The sequence below is a fragment of the Rattus norvegicus genome, chromosome 1 (genome assembly GCF_036323735.1).
Source record: "Rattus norvegicus strain BN/NHsdMcwi chromosome 1, GRCr8, whole genome shotgun sequence".
In the NCBI taxonomy this organism is placed as follows: Eukaryota; Metazoa; Chordata; class Mammalia; order Rodentia; family Muridae; genus Rattus; species Rattus norvegicus.
In genome coordinates this window covers 255,273,750-255,293,945 of record NC_086019.1, presented here as the reverse complement: position 1 = coordinate 255,293,945, position 20,196 = coordinate 255,273,750, and the positions used below count along the sequence as shown (strand labels likewise).

General features: G+C 50.9%; 1 protein-coding gene and 1 long non-coding RNA gene across 3 annotated transcripts in view; one reads left to right on the top strand and one right to left on the bottom strand.

Moving 5' to 3' along the window:
- The window catches only part of Sufu (SUFU negative regulator of hedgehog signaling), a 97,876-nt gene that overhangs the window by 3,038 nt on the left and 74,642 nt on the right, over positions 1–20,196 (bottom strand). For both annotated transcript variants that reach the window (XM_006231546.5, NM_001024899.1), the window contains exons 9-11: positions 12,428–12,562; positions 10,227–10,365; positions 2,054–2,122 (exon numbers count right to left, since the gene is read on the bottom strand). In XM_006231546.5, the coding sequence (XP_006231608.1) occupies positions 2,054–2,122; positions 10,227–10,365; positions 12,428–12,562 (343 nt within the window). The remainder of the gene's footprint in view (positions 1–2,053; positions 2,123–10,226; positions 10,366–12,427; positions 12,563–20,196) is intronic.
- On the top strand, positions 28–6,956 carry LOC134484077 (uncharacterized). The gene is made up of 2 exons (XR_010061426.1): positions 28–1,420; positions 4,588–6,956. It is a non-coding gene; the product is annotated as an uncharacterized LOC134484077 (long non-coding RNA).

The following is a 20,196-nucleotide window of genomic DNA, read 5'->3' as shown; positions in this document are numbered from 1 at the left end:
CTCTCAAAGGCTAGACTCAGGGTGCGTGTGAGTGTGCGTGCGGCTGGTTCAGGCGCCCCTTTCCTCTGGCACTGTCAGTGCTCAGCAGGCTGCAGAAGGCAGGCTTTGGCTCCTAGTGTAGACTCTCTCCTGCTCTTTCCCTTGGTTCTGCTTTGAGCCAAAATCCTGTAAGGAATCTGTTCCCTGGGGCCCTGGGGCTGGAGGATGGGGACCAGCAGGGAGTAGATATTACAGGAGAGGTCTGTCGTTGTCATGGACTCTTTCTCAGTCTAGAATCTGTCCTCCACTGCTCTGTCAAAGGGTCCACAAGGAAGGAGCAATTCAGCCCCAAAATCTGACCCTGCTGGGAGAAGTACAGGATGAAGGTGGTCTGTGTCCATTCTCAGAAGGAAACTTCCTCTCTACCCACTGTCCCTGTCACCCTGCTTCCCAGGGTTCTCTGTTCAGAGTGACCCCAGATGAGAGCCAAGGTCTTTTAAAATCAACGACAGTCTTGTAATTTTCTCTCCCTCACCTGGGGTCTTTGCTTGGGAGAGGAGGAGAAGCTGACTTCTTGTTCTTTCTGGGTTCTAGAACCTTGTATGGAGCCCAGCACACAGCTGGTGCTGAATAGGTCTCCCTGGCTTGGGTCAGTGCTGGGGCTCTAACTCCCACTGTCTCTGGGTGAGGCTGTAAGTCAGAGCCAGGCACAGGAGGAGAGCATCATGCTGCAGCCTGCCTGGAGCTAGGCTGGAGGTGGACAAACTGACACTTCCTGGCTGCTCCCTCTGCTTTCTCTCTTGGGGGACTGTAGACCCAGGACAAAGTGGAGCCTGGGGCAGGGTGGGGACGGCATCTGGACAGGAAAGAGGCAGAGAAAGTCATTTGTCGTGACCTACTTTCCTAAGCTCCCCTTGGCTCCTGTCTCTCCTGCCTGGACTGTCCTCCTCCTGCCCACTCAACACCCAAGCTCAAAGCAGCAGCTTGGCGTAATGCCATGCAGTGTGACAAGACCTCTCCGGAAGCACTCTGGGCAGCTGGCTTTGGTCTGACTGAATGGGGAGCTAGGCCTCTGAGGCCGTGACTTGTAGGGGTGACTGGCTGGCACAGAGTGGGTACTTCATAACCTCGGACTGTGCAAATGCATGAATTGATCAAGCTGGATCCCTGGGGCAGGGGCAGGGGCAGGGAAGGCATGGGTCTATTGGGGTGACCAGCTCTGAGGAGTTTCTATCTGTCTGGGAGGTGAGGTACTTTGCTTCAAGCACATTAGGGTGATGGAAGGGACGGGGCAGTCTCTGCCACAGGCAGGGGAAGGGGGCAGAGAAGCTTGCAATGCCTCCCACTCCCCACGGATCACTGGGCAGGAAGGACGGCCTGCCTGTTTCCCGGGTGCTGGTTACAGGAGGCAGCAGGAAGAAAAGGGACTTTCCAAGATGAGGTAAGTCCCTGCAAATGAGGAGGCCAGGAACAAGGAAGAAAAACAAAAGGGATTATGGACTCCATTCCTGTACTCCAGAGAAGCAGCCAAGGGGAGAGACAACCCCACCTGGCTGGCCAGCTCCTCAGGCTCGAGCTAGCCAGGAAGAGGCTGAGAGAGGCAAGCTATAGCTGGAGAAGGGAGGGAGTGTGGCTCTTGGGTGGCCCAAGGCAAGAGCAGGAGTCCCCTCCTGCCCACTAGAACTCCCCAGTGGGATGTTCTCTGGCAGCAAACATGGGCTTTCTGTTCAGAACCTGCCAGGGAACAGCAGGGGCTGGGGAGAACTCTAGCCTGAAGGCCCTGGCTACTTTTTCAATGAGGTTCTCAAGAGCTGGCAATTCAGTGTGCTGGGTGTCCTCATAAGGGTGGGGGCAGGGCAGGGTGGTTCATCAAAACAAGAAAAATAAAGTCATTTAACATTCTCAGGGCTCCCCTCCAGATTATCCCTGGACTTCACTCCAAAGATGGGAGCGCGCGCATGTACACACACACACACACACACACACACACACACACACACACACACACACGTAGGTCCATGTTCTGACGCCCAGCCCAGGAGCCCTCTATCAGTGAGAAATGAAATAGGCTCACTTCCTCTGGAGAAGTTAGATCTTCTAAGTCCTCCAACATTTTCTCTACAAACTCTTCTGTCAACAGAATCTGGGAAAGAAAGCAAAAGGCAGGTTTTTATTTTAAAAAAAAAAACAAAACAAAAAACCAAAAAACCCACTCTTTTTTGCCAACTGCAAAGCAAGGGGTGTTTCTTTCAGCTGTGGAGGAGGGATGACCCACTGATTAGTTCTAGGGACAGAGGGAAGTACTTGAGGGTTTCAAAAAAGGCTGCACTCTCAGCGCCTCCCACCACCACCTGCTGGGAATACCGGCTAGAGAGGGGCAGAGAGGTGGGGCGGAGGCAGTGGAGAAAGGGATGGCATCTGGAAGGTGGGCAATGCTGGCCTCAGAAGGGAGCTGGAAGGTGGGTGGAAACCCACGTCTTTAGGCTGTTTGGCCTGTGTTTGCAGGGCAACAGAGAAGGACAGGAAAGCTGAAGGCCATGGGAGAGCTCTTGCCAAGGTCTTTCTTTGCCTGGTCAAGCTCACGTGTTCCCACCTCCTTCTCCCAACCATGTAGGGCCAAAGGAATCCACTTGACTTTGGAGTGCAAGCCCTGTCTGGGGTTTAGATGGGCCCCAGGGGTGGAGCACAAGTCCTGGATCCCATCTCTACCACTGGGGGGCAGGGAAGCAGGTAACGACAGGACAAAAAAAGACCAAAAAACCTGAACCTCAGAGAATGAGAGCCTGCCTGGCTTTTCACAGAGGTGGGTGGACTCTTCAGTTCCTGTTGCAACCACAGCATTATCTGTCAGGGCTGTCCCAGCAGACCCCAGTCAGCAGCTATGCACTTCTAGACTTCTGAGCTACCTCTTCTCTGGGTGTCTCCTACCTCCCCACTCCCCTGCTTTACTCTGATGCTGTTAGCCACAAGCTTTGGTGTTCAAGCCAGCGAGCCCCACCACCTGCTGGAGTATCTGTCATCCTTATGCCCTAAGCAAGTTTTCTCATGCTTCTCCATGACTTGTCGTCTTTGCTCCTCCAATCTCCTCCCTGCCCTTGTCCACAGGGCCTCTCCATTTCTCTGGCAGACCCTGTGCCATACATAGAGGGTGCAAACGAAAGTGAAGGGTTCCTCTCAGGGAAATCCGCCCTTTCAGAAGGTGGTGAATCAAAAATCTGAGAAAATACCCTTTAATTTCCCTTGGGAGTTGTTCCACTGTAAGGGCAGAAGTTTCCATGAGATAAAGTGAGGCAGCAAAGGAAGGAAACAACAAGGAAGGGGAAAGCAACGTGCAAGATGGAGGGCACAAGGAAGCCAATAGCAGACACCACACTGACTGCTCACACCTTATCTCTTTCAGTCTCCTTCCAGATGGAGGAACTGAGGCACAAAGAGGTTATGGCACCTGCCCTGTGGGGCCAAAGCAAGGCCATATCCCAGTCCTGTCTTGGCCTGAAATGTGATGCCTTAGACACTGAGGTAGAGGACACTGACTCATGTCTCCTTCTAGGGCAGGCAAGCCTAGTTCCCACTCAACTAGCAGCTCCCTAGAGGAACAGGACCCACCTTCTCCAAACAGGAGCAAACAGCACTGACCAGCATTGGGAAGGAGGAGGGGGAGGGAGAGAGGGAGGGAGAGAAAACCAACAGTGTCCATGAAGAGTGTCCTCCCAAGGCATTCATTTCTTTTCCTCCTCCAAGACCCCCACAGGGGACTGGCTGGCTCTTTCCAGTCTATCTGGCACTTTCTGGTCCTCAGCCACATCCAGTCACACCTGGCCTTCCTTCCTGGAGCCTGAGCCCTCCCTCCTCTTATTCCATGGGTCCCCTCTCCCAAGCCGAGTTTCTCCACTGGCTATCACCAGTCCGCTTGAGTAATAAAAAGTCACATTCATATTTTTGGCATTTCCGGGGCTTGTTGCCTTCTCTGGAGATGCTAGCACAAACATAAGCATACCTCCAGCCCAGTTATGTTACAGCGACTCCAGTGTGGGTTCATTTCTAACCCTCAAATCATCTGGAGGGAGGAGCTCTCCTCCAGAATGGTAAATAGGTCTGGAACTGGCAGGCTGGGGTAGGATGGGGTGGGGGAGGTTCCAAGAACAGTGGCCACCCAAGGAGACTCCCAAGGGTGTTTTTCAACAACAAGAAAGGTAAGGCCACCAACAGTCCAGTCCTAAGCCAGTCCCTCTGTCAAAGGTCTGGAACTGGTGAGTTATGGAGGCTTTCAGCAGAGCTGCCACCAAGGGTGACACCGTCTGTGTGTGGACTTCATTTTGTACTCAGTTGGGGGAGGGGGTGACAAGACCCCCAGACGGGGACAAATCCTAGCTGTGCCTTCATTTTCACTTTTTGAGATTTGCCGGTTTCTGCTGGAAACCACATTGTTTTAAAAGAATTAAAGGGAAAAAAATTATACACGAGGTTCACATAATATTAAGGGTGACATTCTCTGCAAAGAAACACGGCAGACTGTCATAGCTCCAGGCACCTGATTTAATTTCCTTTGGGAGTTAAACCTTAGAAGCTTAGACTGAACAAACAGGCCCTGTTCTTTGTATATTTCAGAGCTGGAGCCGAGAATGTTAACAGATCTTATCAACAGGATACTGGAGATAGACAGCTATGATGGAGTAGCTCCTGGGAGCCCTCGCTGGGAACAGACTCGCCCTTGTGATGCCACTCTGGGAAAAGCCTGTGCAGGGCTAGGGCTTGGAGCTCCTGAACCGTACTGTCCACTTAGAGTGGCCAGCCTCTGTCACAGTAACAGGAACATCGAGGATCAGAACAGTAAGTTTCTACCTTATACCCAGGAACCTGTGTTACGTGTTAACCTGTATCTCTCCCTTGAGTCCTGCTATGGGCTTGCAAGGGAGGTGACTCTAGTTCTCAGTGTGCAGATGACTGGGTGCAGACAAGGAAAAGCCAATCTTCCTGACTTCAAAACAGGAGCATGCTCTTTCCCTGTTTGGGGAAGTGCGCCAACTCTGAAGGTGCGGATACTCAGGGCTTAGCTCTTTCCGATAGGGAAGGTAATGGTAGTTTTTACCAAGCATCTGGAGGAACAGCACCCTCAACCCAGCCTGGCATCTATCTTCTCATTTCAACGGGGCCAGAACCTGAGTATTACAAACCCAGCTGCTAACAAGAGGCAAACAGAAAAGCACGTTGGCCAACCGGAGAGGGAAGCTTGCTATGTACCACCAAGCCATCTTGCTGGCCAGAGCCCAGACTTTGTTTTAAGAGTCTCTCTCTTTAGTTGTGGCTGTTCTGGAACTTCTTTTGTAAGCCAGACTGATCCCAAACTCTCAGACTGATCTCAAATCCTCCTGCCTCTGCCTCCTAAGCACTGGGATTAAAGGTGTGCACCACATCTCATTCTGAGTCCATACATTTAACAGTTCCTCTAGTCTAGAAAGATCGCAGCAATGGCAAACCATCACTGCATTCTATTACAATTGCATGAAGGACGGGAAAAAGCACTGAGGTTTATGCCCTTGGAGGGAGGAGACCCCTAAGGAGAGAGGCAGGGCCCCTGGACCAATCTAAGTTGCATGTTCCCTTGGGGGCCTCTGGAGAACACAGATGCTGGGCTACACACTCTCTACAACGGCCTATCCAAGGCTATGTGAGACACCCGCATCTTCACAAGGCACCCCAGGAGATCAGATTAGAAGTGCAGGAAGAGGCCTGGAGGAGGAAGAGGAGGAAGAGGAGGAAGAGGAGGAGGAGGAGGAGGAAGAGGAGGAGGACTGTGCTGTGGCTGCAGCTCTGCCACTGTCTGACTGTGAAGGCCCAGTCAGCTGGACAGAGGGTTTGGAGCCAAGGCTCAGAGCTCACTCCAGTGGGCTCATATCACAGGACCTGTGCGGTGCAGTCGGACAACCTGGCTCACTGGTGGTGAGAAAGGATTGTCAACAACCTCTCAATTCTCCAGGTTCTAGCAAGTTCCAGAAAGGAACCTGAAAAGTGACCTTTTGTTGGTGCCTGCCCTGGGCAGGCCCAGTTGTGCTGCAGGCAGAGGCTGGACTGCTACAGATCTGACACTCATTCCAAGATCTGCGGTCAACGGATTTCTAAGTGGCTGACAGCACCCATTCCTTCCTTCGGTACGGGTGACAATCCACACTTTGTCTTGGGCCTTGTTTGCTCCATGTGTTGACACGTTGTTCTGCTTCCCAGCAAGCTTGGCTTTCTTTCCCTCCCTTTCCTCTTCTCCAGGAAGGAAATGTGCTCTTTACAGAGGCAAGGCCTGCCAAGGAGCAACTCTGGCACCCGAGATGGCAGTAAGGTAGAGACCAGCAAGGACTCCTGTCAGCTGTTCTGTTTCTCCACACTCTGGCTGCAGACACTCCCACACTGGGAGGGCAGAGGCCTGTGTGTGAGCTGTGGGGGTATTCATTCATTTCCTGCTCTGGGTGGGTGGTGAGAAGTTGGCTTTGGTGGCCAGAAGCAGGCTTAGACCCCTGCACTGTGACAAAGCAGGGAATTAGTTTGTCCTAAAACTTAATAGGCACTGGACTGAACAATGAGGCCTTCACAGCCCAGGCAATATTTGCAAAGGAGACCAGGTACAGCTGTGCCCACCACAAGGAGAAAGGGAGGCACCAGGAAGGGAGTGCTAGAGGCCGGGCTGGGGACTCCTGGGTTGGCTTCCACACAGCGTCCAAAGGTGTGTGTGGGGACAGAAGAACACAAGGCCTTGGCTGAAGGAATCTGGGGAGCCTGTTCCTGGGCTTCGATAGAGTTAGCAGAGGTTTCCCACTGGGAACAGCTGTGAGGTGTCTTCTCCCAGCCAGGACCTCCCATTGGGCTGCTAGGGAGTGGCTGGGACTAAGGGCGCCACCTGGGTGAGCTATCAGACACCACACAGCTGAGAAAGCATTGCAGGGCCTAAAAAAAATAATCTCATGTTTGGTCATATGACCTCTCTGTGACCTCTGGGACTGAAGTGTCTCCTTCAGATTGCTCTGGCTGAGAACTGATGTGGAACTGACTCAGCTCTGGGCGGGGCTCTGCTCAGAAGACAGACAACTCAGAGTCAACAGGCCAAGGGAGAAGCATGCCTCAGCCCCCAGTGAAGGGGTGCCAGGGGTAGGAAAGGGCACTGGCCTGTTCCTGGGTCTGGAGACCTTCTCATGAAGGTCTGGACTTGGTTTATAGACTCTAATCTTAAGGGTAATACGAAGCAGAATGGATAAAGCCATGTCTCTACTCTGGGAAGAGTAGAGGCCTGAGGTACTTCCTGCCTCTGCGGCATCCCCCAGTGTGTGTGTTTATACCGGCCTCCTCTTTAGTACCTTGGGCCTGACGTCCCCAGGCCTGGGTCCCCCTAAGGTGGTAGAAAATGGGGGAGCATGTGGCAGTCCAGGATGAGGTATGTATGGAAGCCTGTCAGAGGCCATCTCACCAGCTCTGACAAAGGCTCCCTTAGCTTCCCCTCTTCCAGCACTGGGAGGATGGATGGTTTTGCCTCACCTTTCCCTGGGCTGGCAGCCAAGCTGAGAGTAAGCTCTTCGAGGACTGCTGAAGGCTGATACAAGACAGTCTCCTTGGCCTTCCCACTCCAGTTGTGACTTACAGGGACAGTTCAAGCAGCCAAAGGATAGAGGGCTGTCTCTCTGCACCCTATGCCTGTGGGCACTCATTGCTCTTTTGCCTGCAAAGGGCCTGGGCGCAGAGGCTCTGCATGTTGAGTTCTCCCTCCAAACAGGCCTAGGCCCCTTCTTGGCATTAGTGGGGTTTGATTTGTGAGTGAAACCCCAGGAGTTCAATAGACTCCTGGGGACACAGCTGGCCCTCAGAAGCAACCCAGAGGCCCATAAGTCATTTCAAGCCTACTTCCCACAAGCCCAGGAGTGGCCTGTGACCACAGAGGCGAGACCCGGAAGGAAAGTCAGGCTAGGTCAGAGGCAGAAAATGCTGATGCCTTCAGGAGGGGGAGGAAGGCTGATGTGGGTGTGGCCTCACTGCTGAGAACCCGGCTGACTGGGGCAGGTCAGATGGAGAGTTTCCCAGGGCTCCTTGCAAAGAGCCTGAGAAACCCCTTGGTGATCAAGGGTGCGTGCCTGGAGGGCGGGACCTGAGCCAGCCTTCCCAGGACTCTCCTGAGGGGCGGCCCGTGGTGGACCACACTAATGAGCCCATAACAGGCCTTTGATTAAGCAGCTCCTAGCACAGCAACTTGATTGAAACATGCCGAGGCCAGCAACTCGTTCCCACTGCTCCCTGGTTCCCCAGGCAACAGCCCACGGGAGGGGACCCAAGTGCTGGGATTGTTGAAGGCCCCAACTCATTGAGGTGCTGTCTGTGGCAGGGTGGGGAGGGGTAGGGACAGTGGTGCAGTAGTGCCAAGAGTGGGAACACTAGCAGCCAGGGGATTAGGAACTTGAGAATTGGGCGGGGTGCAGGCAGCTTCCTTCCAGAAAACTGAGGGACTGCCAGACATCTGCTGAATTTTCTGGGGACCCAGGTGCCTGAGCAGCTGAAAACTGGAGATGCAGACCATCCCAGCCCCAGGCTGGAAGACATTCTTAGGATGACAGAACAAAAGGGCAGACTCTTATTTAATCTAGGAAGACCCCATCCCTAATTCCCTCCTCAAAATGTGCTTGAACTGCCAATGTACACGCAAATGAACCACAATGACACTTTGCTAAGACCTGCTGGCATGGCATCTCATCCTCTCTGTGGCTGGGGCCTCCTCTGGGGTCCCCATCTCCCACCTCCATACTAGTTTTGACAATGGGAAGAGTCCTGCATCCTCCGGTTGTCAGAGCAGGATGGCAGCCTAGGACAGGGCTGGGGCAGGAGTGGGGGTGGGAGACCTCCTCCGCCTTCTCCACGTGTGCTGGGCTCATTTCAAATGTTACACTTCAGAGCTTCTGCTACAGTAACTACAAGACCACACAGACGAAACCTAACTTACCAAGTGGGACTTTTAAAATGTATTTATAACTTTATGGTTCAAAGTAATTTTGTTATGAAACAATGTAATAACTACAGTGGAAGATAATTTATGGAACACAATATCCCTAAAGCACTAGCTTCCATTTCTACCTCTGGGCTTAGTCTGAGAAGAGTGGCTGGTATCCTTTGTTTGTTGTTTGTTTTAATTAAGGGTTAGGACTTTGGTGGGGAGTAGGGAGGAGGTTGCTCTGAGGGAGGAAGGCTCAGCTGCAAGCAGACATGCGCAGACAAAATTATACCCATATTAAGAATAGTGCAGACCCCAGACTGGGCTACCCACAAAGTCAGTGTAATTCTTTGCCTTTTACTGTAATTTCTGCTTGCTTTCTCTTACACACCACAGACAAAGCTTGGTTACACTTTGGATGAAGATCAGATGTGTTCCCCAGTCCCCTGATTTCATTTCATTTGCTTTTCTTTCCTTTTATTCTTCCTTCCTTCCTCCCTTCCTCCCTTCCTTTCTTTCAAGACAGGATCTCCTAGCTGGCCTGTAACTCTTTGTGTAGAGTAGGCTGGCCTCAAATTCATACAGATCCCCTGTCTCTGTCTCCCAAGTACTGGGATTAAATTGTTTATCAACATATCTAACCCTGATTCCCTTTCATGATATTTTTTATGAAAGGTAAGTAAATTACTTTTCCCCTACTCTAAAATATTGCCACCACCCCCACCCCCAGGAAAAAGAGAGTATGGCAGACCAGGCTGTGACCCCTGAGAGATCTGGGCAGTACAGGCACTGGAAGGAGGCTAAGAGCCCCATGTACTGTGCTTGATATCACCTGTGATCCTTGCTCCAAGCAGGAAAATGGAAGAACAGGACGCTCTAGACAAGCCGTCAGGTTCTGTTCAATGGTTTCCATCAGGAGCAAAGGGAGCAACTGACTGGTCAGTGCAGAGCCCTGGCCACTGGGACCTGCCTGCTCTAGTCACAGAGTTCACTTCCTATACATTCTGGTGAGGTGTCTATACAGTCACTGGAGAGGGCCATCATGTCCCACCCTCCATTCTTGGTCTTGACTTCCCAGAGTATGGGGAGTTCTTTACTTCTCACGCCTGGGTTCCCAATGGCCAGGGAGTGCCCTGCTGCTGTGAGGACAGCAGCATCCATACTCACAGCCTCTGTATCCAAGAGGCAGCTCCCAGCTCAGCATGGGTACCACAGAGAGCTCCTGGGAGGGAGGGCAGGCAGCAAGGGAGGAGTGAAAGGAAAAGAACAAGGAAGAAAAGCTGCTTCTCACTTGTAACCAGGGTCCGTGAGCTGCGTAAGGATGTTCCTCAGTGGCAAAGGCGCCTTCCACTCCGGTGGACACAAACGTGATGGCCATGTCACCTGTGATACTCTTGTAGGTGAAGTGCCGGCCATGCAGGAGTCTGCCCCTGGAGATGGGAACATGGAGACAGTGGGGATCTGTGCCTACAACAGTCCCTAGCCAAGGTGCTGGGGCTACAGAGCAATGTTCCGAGATGGAGCGTCTGGCCAGTGCCCTCCTGATGGCCCACCTGTTCAGTAACAGGGGACTTTAGTGACCAATGACAAACATGTTCATTGTAGCACAACAGTGAAAGGCCACCACTACCAGTTCACTAAAGGCATCCTGCCTTTAGCTCCTGATGCTAGGTCAGAGCTCAGAGAACCTCAGGGAAGGTGAGAACAATGAGGCCAGAGAGGGAAGTTAACCGTATGTATGCTCAGAGGGAAGGACGTATGACTCCCAGTGGGATATTAAGTGCCCGGAACAATCTTCCTTTTGTTCTGGGCTCTCCTGAAACATTTAAACAGTTATCCTAGAGGCAATAAGCAAATCTTTAAAAACACAAAAACAAAAAAACAAATCTGAAGCCAAGCAGGGTCACTGCGAGAAGTCACCACTAGTCTGAAAATACACTTGGAGGACGGTAGGCAGTGGCAACCAACGGCAGGGATACCGAGCATCCAAGGAGGAAAAATTGGCTTTGCATTCTCTGCCTGCTTCAGATAAACCCTTCCCCCGGCTGGAAGTCCAAGCCTGTGCCCAAGAAGCTGCTAGGAGGAAACAGCTGAGTCTGGTGCTGGCCCTGGGAGGCCCTGCTCACCCAGACCACTTGCTACCTTTGCCCTGTTTCTCAGGGCAGTTGGCTAAGGCTGGTTAAACTCTTGACTCCTCCCCTACTTCGCCTGGCTCTTGGATCCATGGGCAGGGTTCAAACCATGAAATTACTTCTTCCTAGTCACTGTCCCCTCAAGTTTAGAGGGATTCTTGTTGCTTCCTCAGTTTGCAAAGTGAAGTTGGAACTCAAAAGTGTTTGGGAGGGGGCAGCTGCAAGAGATCCAGCCTAGTGCAGTGCTTTGAACGGAGCTGAGTCCTGTCCACAGCGTGGGCGCTGACTCTCACAGCAGCAGAACGGACACAGCTGGGCTTCCTGTCCCTCAAGGAGTCTGCGGGGTTGGTCACTGGCTTTTGTAAAGGATCAAGTATCTTTTTTTTTTTTTTTTTTTTTTTTTTAAAGATTTATTTATTTATTATATATAAGTACACTGTAGCTGTCTTCAGACACACCAGAAGAGGGCATCGGATCTCTTTACAGATGGTTGTGAGCCACCATGTGGTTGCTGGGAATTGAACTCATGACCTCTGGAAGAGCAGTCGGGTGCTCTTAACCGCTGAGCCATCTCTCCAGCCCCAAGGATCAAGTATCTTGCATGGGAAAGCATCAAGCAGGAGGATGCAGAGCCTAACCTGTCAGAACCCTCTTGCTCCTGACCTGTGACCCAGCTTAAGGGATGGCAGGGCCATCCTAGACTCTCTTGGTCACTGAACCTCCCAAAAGGGGCACAGCTGAAGGACACTTCCTAGATAAGTGAGAATTCTCAACATCTAGTCCCCATGGTGTCTGACTTTGAAACTTCTTAGAGAACCAGATGTTAAGAAACCTAGGTGTAGGGTGCATATCTTTAAGCATGAAGAAGCAGAAGCTCTCTCTGAGTTCAAGGCCAGCCTGGGCTACGTAGTAAGACTGTCTCAATAAACAAACAAACCCCAGATGACAGGCGGGGTGGGGTGGGGAGTGGGGGCTGTTATGTGACTGGGGCTGTCACAGATCTAGCTTAAGAGATTCGGAACAATCTCTGAGAATGAACTCTAGGCCATCTGGCCTGGTCACTGTCTGAAGACTTCTCAACCACCTGCACTGCCCAGAGCTTTAGACAGGGTGCACTGCGAAGGCTTGTGACACAGAGTCCCCAGTTTCCCACACAGGCCCAGGGCAGAGCTGCCTGAGTGTCTGTCTTCCATCCCTAGCCCTGGACACTGCTTAGGCATCAGACGCTCACAGACAGCCTGTCTGGTAAAATGCTTGCCAAAGCTTACATGAGTTGTACTGGGGGAAGATCGACTGTGGAGGTTTTGAGGCCTGCAGGGTACTGCAGAGGGGCTGATGTGGAAGGTACTGTCCAGCTCACCTTAGGCAGAGGGGGATGAGGGCTCCCGACTCCTGGTTAAATTTCAGATGCACGCTTTCGAGCTGCCGTGTGCGGATCAGCTCGTGGGGGATAACAGCCGTGGAGATGTCACTGCCCAAGCTGTCCTTACGGCTCCTGTGAAGGAAGCACATAGGGACCAGGGGAGAAGCCAATGAGATTTTCTCCATGAATTCCTGGTCAGCACCTATGGTGGCTGTTAACTGCAGTAAGGGTCACCTTCACTGAGCACTAGCCAAGGGTGTCACACACTTCTCAATGGCTGGCTACTCCCCCTAATGCCCCACAAGGTGGGCACACTGGGACGGAGGGGCTGAGTGCCCAGGCTGCACAGCCAATGAAGAGGTGGAGTTGGCATGTGGTCTGAAGTCACTCAGGCGTTAGAGCCCACATCTTTGGCCAACAACACAGAAAAGTCCTCACAGCACGGCTGCTTATTTTGCCTATGAAATCAACGGCTGCTCTAAGGAGCTTTTCTTTCCCTGACTTGAAGCCCTAGAGGCTCTCAGCTCTCCAAGGTGTCACAGACAGCGGCTCAAGGTCAGGCTGGCTGACCCTGGCAGGGTTCTAAGTGAGCCCACTCCTGCACAAGGCCCGGCCAGGCAGCAACATAAGCAGTGACAGGAAGCAGCATGACCTTTGCTGAGAGGTGAATGTTGGGCCCTTAGGAGTCAGATGTGTGTGCCTATGTGACACTCAGCTGAGCTTCACTGGTGTGGCATGTATGTGGTGGTATATGCTGTGTTTTATAAAAAAGAAGAACCAGGAAAATGTTTGGTAGAGGCATGGTATGCTGAGGTGGAAGGAGGTGCCTCTGCAGGTCCATGCTGAGGCATCCCTTCCCCGAGGTACCAGTCACACAATGGGTATAGTATAGAATAGCTTATTTAGGGCATAGGGAGGGGAGTTGAAGGAATAGTAGAGACAGAGAAAGGGAGAGAGAGAGATTGTAGAGGCCAGCCATGAGCACATAGAGAGACGGGGGCGAGGGGGGGGGACGACAAGAGAGTAAGAGAGTAAAAGAGCAAGAGAGTGAGGAGGGGGCAAGCAGCTCCTTTTATAGTGAGTCAGGCACACCTGGCTAACTGTATAACTGGTAACTGTGGGGTGGAGCCTAGAAGAAATGTTAACAATGTGTGTGTGTGTGTGTGTGTGTGTGTGTGTGTGTGTAAGCCTTGAATTAGATCCCTTCTGACAGTGACCTTGGCCACACTAAGCTGTTGCAGTCCCTTAGGTCCCTTCCAGTTAAGACCCCCAGCAATAGCTCAACCCACAGCTAGGGTACTGGACTCTAGTTTGGCTTGTGAAACGCAGAAAATTCTCTAAGTGCCCAGGAAAATACCAGGCTCAGAGCATTCGGTTTTGTTTGTTTTTAAACCATTCAAACAGCAGGCAAGAGCTACTCAGGATGTCTGAGCAGGACAGTCACCCAGGAGCAGGCCTCAATTTACGAAGGGAGGGTGAGCACAGGGGCTTCTAGTCAATGATGCACCTGACAGATAGATCCCCTCCCAGCGGAAAGCCTGGGTCAGCTGGGTCAGCACAGGCAGCAAGGCAGTGACTCAGCCCGCCCCTCACCCCAGGTGCTGGGCAGTTCAGCTCTGCTGTCTGCTCCTCCCAGGACCCACCCCCAGATGACTGCTCTGTCACCAAGGCAGCCCTTCCTGTGGTTCCCAGCGCTGCCTTGGGAACTGCCTTTCCCTTGGCAAGCACTTTCACAAGAGCAGTGAAGGAGACACACTGGCCAAGAGGGTCACAGCATTTCAAGATCGGAAAGAAACTCAACCTGTTTAATTTACCTCTTTCCTTTGCAAAGGAAAACATATCCAAGGCCAAACAAAGAGCACGAGTGTGGCAGGCCAGCTTGTGGGAACCAAGGACTTCTGACCACCTCTGCCTACCGGCCAGCAGCCAAGAAGAACAACTCCACATTTCATCCAGGCACTATGGATAGGTTCAGAGATGACATGTGGGGTACCCCTGGGGCCCAAACAAGAACAGAACACAGGAAACAACAGCAACCATGTTTATCCAGTGCTTCCTCAGAGAGTGTGTCAGGCTCTCTGTTAAAACGCAGTTGCACTCACTGGGTCCTCCCAGCAAGGAAGGAAACGTTCTAAGCCCCAAAGTGGGCACAGATAACCTTGAGGTTAAAGTTTTATTTGGGAGGCAATAGGGTTGAAACTCAGAGTTTTGTGTATGCTAGGCAGGCGCTTTACCACCGAGCCCCGCCCTGAACCCCACTGAGTGATTGAGGAGCAGAGCCAGGATGTGACTCTTATCTGATAACAGGCTCTCCTAGTCTATGCTGCTGCCAGGCTGCTCACTGGGGCCCAGACCTGGCCTGCTAGGGGTGGGACCTTCTGGAGGATTCCAGCCTCAGTGGGCCAGGCAAACATGCTGATGACTAGCCTCGGAGGTAGGGTGGGGGCTGGGAGAGAAGAATCTCACAGCACGCAGGGCTAGAGAGTCTCAAGCTAGAGGGAAAAATAAATTGTTGAAAGTCAGCTAAAGTCACCTTGGTAACTGCCACAACACACTCACCAGAAGGAGGACAGCAAACCCGACTGCAGACAGCTCTAAAGAAGCAGCAAAGAGCTTAATCATCTGAGGAATTAATGTGACAAGTGCCCACATTTACACCTCCCACCAACCTTCAATCATTTGAGAAAACATACTTTAATCTTTTAAGAAAAAAAAACTCAAAATGCTAGATCTGCACTCCTGGAGCCTGGGTATTTCCGGCATGCTGCTTCAATGGGAAGGCGGCTGCCTCACACTCGCCGAGCCCAGCTTTTTGCTGATTTGTTTTTTCTGGACATCGATGCAGAAGCATGAATTATTTGTGTGGGCTGGGTGAGGTATTAAATCTGCAGCCGACACAGGTTTGCAATGTTTTGCATGGTTGTCAGCTTAATCTTAGTCATAAAAAAATAAGTAGTGTGCTAGGCGGCATGGCCTAATTTTTCAGCTGGGCTTTCTCCCCGAGTTCACCATAGTGAAAGAAGGCAGAGCTATTGGGGGATGGGGGCTGGAAAGGGGAGGGGCTTCTGGGAAGTCATGACCCACAGCCACTGGGGAGGTCTAGGGGACATGGGACCATGAGTATGCTCTAGGAGGCACATCATGGGCTCATTCCTTGGTGACCTTAGCAAATGACCTTCCTCTTTCCTTTTCTGAGACACAGATTTGCCATGTAGCCCAGGCTGGCTGTTCATTTATTTTTTAATTTTATGATATTTATCTTCTGTGTGTATGCATGTCACACAGATATGCCAGTGTGCAGAGATCAGATGGCAATTTACAGGGGTTACTTCTCTGGTTTCAGAACTCAGGACAAGTTTTACATACTAAAGTAGACCTGCCTTCAGGTTCTCCTACCACCCCTCAGTCCCTCCCGGGCATTCCCTGAACTTCCCAGCCCAAAGGCTTGGCTGCCCTTCTCCTAGAGGTTCTTCTCTTTCCTATATAATCCAGACATTTTGGTCTCTCTTCTCATTTCTCTGTGAGTGTGCCCTTTCTCTTTCTCTGCCTCCCCCTCCCCATGTGACTCCCCTGGCCTCAATTCTTGGGGCCAGCAAACTTTCCCAATAAACCTGCCTTTGATATAATCTGGCTTGGACTGGCTCAGTCCACCAGCGGCAGAGAAATAACCTATCCCTCTCCTACCGTGGAGCCTGGGCATCACACTCAGGCCATTAGGCTTTGTGGAAGTGCGCTATCTGTTGAGGCACCCCAGCACCCACCCCTTGAACTCCCAGGCTAGTCTTGAACACATGTAGCCAGCTCTCCTGACTCAGTCGCTGCAGTGCTGGGATTCCATCATGTGTTTTGGAGGGCTTAACTATTTCCCTAAGCTTCAATACCCCTAGATAGAAATAAGTAGCTGTAGGGTACTTGTTATAAATGGTCTACTTGCGTCATACTTAAACAAGATGCATCTGATAAGGCAGCTAACAGTGCATGGGGGCCTGAAAGACTGGTGATGGTTCTGAGAGCTAATGGAAACTCATTTGCTCTTATCCTGGGCCCCGATTCAGCTGCCTCTGGCCAGGTCAGTTCCCTACTGAGCAAAGGTCTTAAAAGGTAGACCAAGATTAAATGCTTCAGGTCCTGGTCAACCATTGGTGCACTGGGAAGACCAGATTAAAGGCAAAGAGAGGGGCTGGGGATTTAGCTCAGTGGTAGAGCACTTACCTAGGAAGCGCAAGGCCCTGGGTTCGGTCCCCAGCTCCGAAAAAAAGAACCAAAAAAAAAAAAAAAAAAAAAAGGCAAAGAGAACCCCTCAAGGCCTTTCCTCCCCAAGGGAGAGAGTGGCCAAGTCACCTTGCAATCTGCCTCCCTTGTAAATCTCAATCCAGCAGCCTTTAAGCAGCTCCGTGCTTGCTTGAATCAATCTCTCCCCGGCAGCTTTTTGCATCCTATCAACAGCCTCTGTTTCTTGGCTACAAGGCCCCAACTTTCAACTTCATCCTTGACAAGGTTGGTCAAGCCACCCTCCCCTGGATTCATTTGAACTCGTCAAAGTTAGAGTGCCATGTCCTGAAGTGAGGTAGCATGTGTGGACATAAATACAGTATGTGCCCTAAGCAGGGCAGATCTCAGGGGCTCTGTGCCCACTCTTGTCTGGGGCGGTTTATTTCTATTAAAACTGTCATCAAATTGTCCCTCTTTATAACCTCCTCATCTTACTACCAACTCATACAGCTTTCTCTCTCGCGCTCCCCCCACCTCAGCGAAATCTTATCAGGTTTTCCCCACATGCTGCCCTCTCCTGTCCTGTCCAGTCAGTGTATATTGTGTGGCAGGCACTAAGAGCAGACTTCCCCATTATCTGGCTAGAGCTGCGGGTAGCATGGATGGTTCTCAGCCTGACTGGCTTCCACCAACTCTGCATTCCATCTGGACGGCACGTCATCCACATAAATGATCTACCTGCTATCGATATTTTTAGTCCAGTCGTTGATTAAATTGACAACAGACCTGGGCTGTGCAGACAAACTGACAACACTGCTGTTTGGGTATGCTCATCCAACCAATTATAAACAAACCCGCCTTCCCTCCTGTACACTCTCTGGACATTTCCATCTTGTTTTAAAGACGCCCTGAGCATACTCAAGATGTCTGGCTGAATGCTAATGCTACCCAGGCAAGGCTACAGCATGTTTTTCATCTCAGCAGACATGTAAGCACTTATACATGGGACTCTGTCTCCTGGGATTGCTTCTCCAACAGCGGTCAAAGTTCCTTGCTGAATAATCCAGTCCAGAATTTTCCTGAGAGGATAGCAAGCCACTCTTAGCAGCCTGGCCTTCTCCATGCCTCCAGACTGAGGGCACCTCACTCCCCCCGAAATGATCATGCCTCATCTGCTAATTCTTCTGGCATTCTGGGGCCACAGAGATGTGAAGCATGCCTCATGCCTTCTGCCCTGTGTGGGTCTTCCTAGGTTGTTATCATTTGGTTTGCGATGGACACAGAATACAGCTCCAATACATGGTGCTTCCTGTCACTGCTCAGTTACTCTGTCCAAACAGTAAGTCCTAGGTCCTTTATGCCAGCCACAATTTGTCTTCCAAGACCCAGTCCTTGAATTCCAGCTCTGTTTTTATTTTTGATTCCCTCCCCCGCTTTTCTTGATTTTTCAGGACAGAGTTTCTCTCTGTACCTCTGGTTGTCCTAGAACTCACTCTTCAAACTCAGAGAGCCGTCTGTCTCTGCCCTCAGAGTGGCCATTATGCCCAGCAAATTTTAGCTCTTCCTGACCCTGCGACTTACATCTGGTGGTATAACACACCTCTACGTCTAGATATTATTCATTTTTTTTTTAAAACCTGAAGTGTGTGTTTAATTCTCTACATACCAACACTGGTATCTAGATACCATGCTTCCTTTGGGTTCTCAGATCTATTCACAATAATACCGAGATACCACTTGTCTTAAAACATTATTACTGTGTGGTGTGTGGATGCCTCAGTGCACATGCAGAGGTCAGTTCTCCCCTTCCGCCTTTCCTGGGTTCGTTGCACAGCCAACACTTTTACCCACAGAGCCATCTCTCTGAGTGCAGACAATGGTGCCTCATCCTGTGCTAAGCTCTATCATATACATCACTTCCTTTCATTTTCATAACAACCCTATAAATAGGAGTTAGTTCCCTCACCTTAAAGATGAAGAAACGGAAAGCCAGAGACCGTAAGTAACAAGCCCCAAGTGCACATACAGGGTGCACAGAAAAGCTGACGCAATGCTTTAGCTCTTTCTGTTGCCAGCCAAAACATTTTAAAAATCTCCACCTCAGGGATGGGGAAATGGCTTGGCTGGTAATGTGTCGTGCTGACCTGAGTTCAGGTCCCCAGGTACCCGGATGAGGGGTAGGCCCCATATGGGGCTGGAGAGAGAGCGTGGTGGCTAAAAGCACTTATTGTTCCCACAGAAGGTTTGGGCTCTCAGCCTCTTGACTCCAGTTCCAGGGGACTAGATGCTCTCCTGCACTCATGGGTACACACACTCATGTAGAGTTATACACACACATTAAAAACATCTTTAAAAGCTGGTATAAGCAGCATGTGACTGTAACTCTATCCTGGGTAGGACAGACAGCAGAGACAGGTGGATTCTCAGAGCTTACTGGCCGTAAGCATGGGGTTCAGTGAGGATCCTGTTCAAAAACAAAGATAGAGAGAGAGACAGGAAAGATTCCCAATGTCTACTTCTAGCCTCCATATGCACCCAGACACATATGCATACGTCCTCACTCATACACACATACTCTACATACATACACAATCTCACATACCTCCTCCAGCTTAGGAATTGTGTAGGCAAGCTGGGCCTGGAACTACCTGTGCAGTCGAGGCTAGCCCCAAGCACTTCGATTAGTGCCCTCATACCAGGCTTCCCTGGTCTCTTAAGAGAATGGCCTCTCTGGAATACAAGATTGTGCTTCTTAAACTTTAAGAGCTACTTCTAGAAAATAGATACGGTAAGGCTAGACTTAATAAATTGCTTCTCAGATCAGTGGTTCACAGAATGCTTGCATTCTGGATTAAGGACTACAGAGAAAAACCAGTCAGTTTCACTTTTATAAGCCAGCATTTTTGGCCTGTCAAGAACCTCCTTTTCACTGAACACCAAAATTCTCCAAAATTCTCTGAGGCTGTGAGGATGCCTCTGGGGACCAGAAGCTGGGTACCATCTGAGAGGACTCTGGGTTTCCCATCCTGAGCTCTGCCCTGCCCAGCCACTTCCTTCTAAAGTCCATGTTAGCGGGGTTGGGGATTTAGCTCAGTGGTAGAGTGCTTGCCTAGCAAGCACAAGGCCCTGGGTTCGGTCCCCAGCTCCGAAAAAAAAAAAAATAAAAAAAAAGTCCATGTTAGCCTACTCCATCACTGCTTGATGGCCTAGAGGAGATCCACACTGAGCCCCTCACTCCAAACAGGATGCTCCCGAACAGCTATCAGAGAGTCCTCTGTTCACCACACAACTTATCCAGATGCAAGGGAAGCTCGTGTTCCACTGGGGCTCACCTTTGAGGATACTACTGTGTTTTTACCTGGAATGTGTCAAGTCTTTCCCAGGGCAGGCAGGCTGTAACAGTTAATACAAAATTCTTCCTTCCTTCCTCCCTTCCTTTTTGGTTTTGTTCTGTCTTGTTTTTTTGAGATGGGAATCTTACCACTATAGCCCCAGATGGCCTTGAACTCATAATTACCTTGGTTAACCTCTCCTGGCTTCCTGTTGAAGCTGTC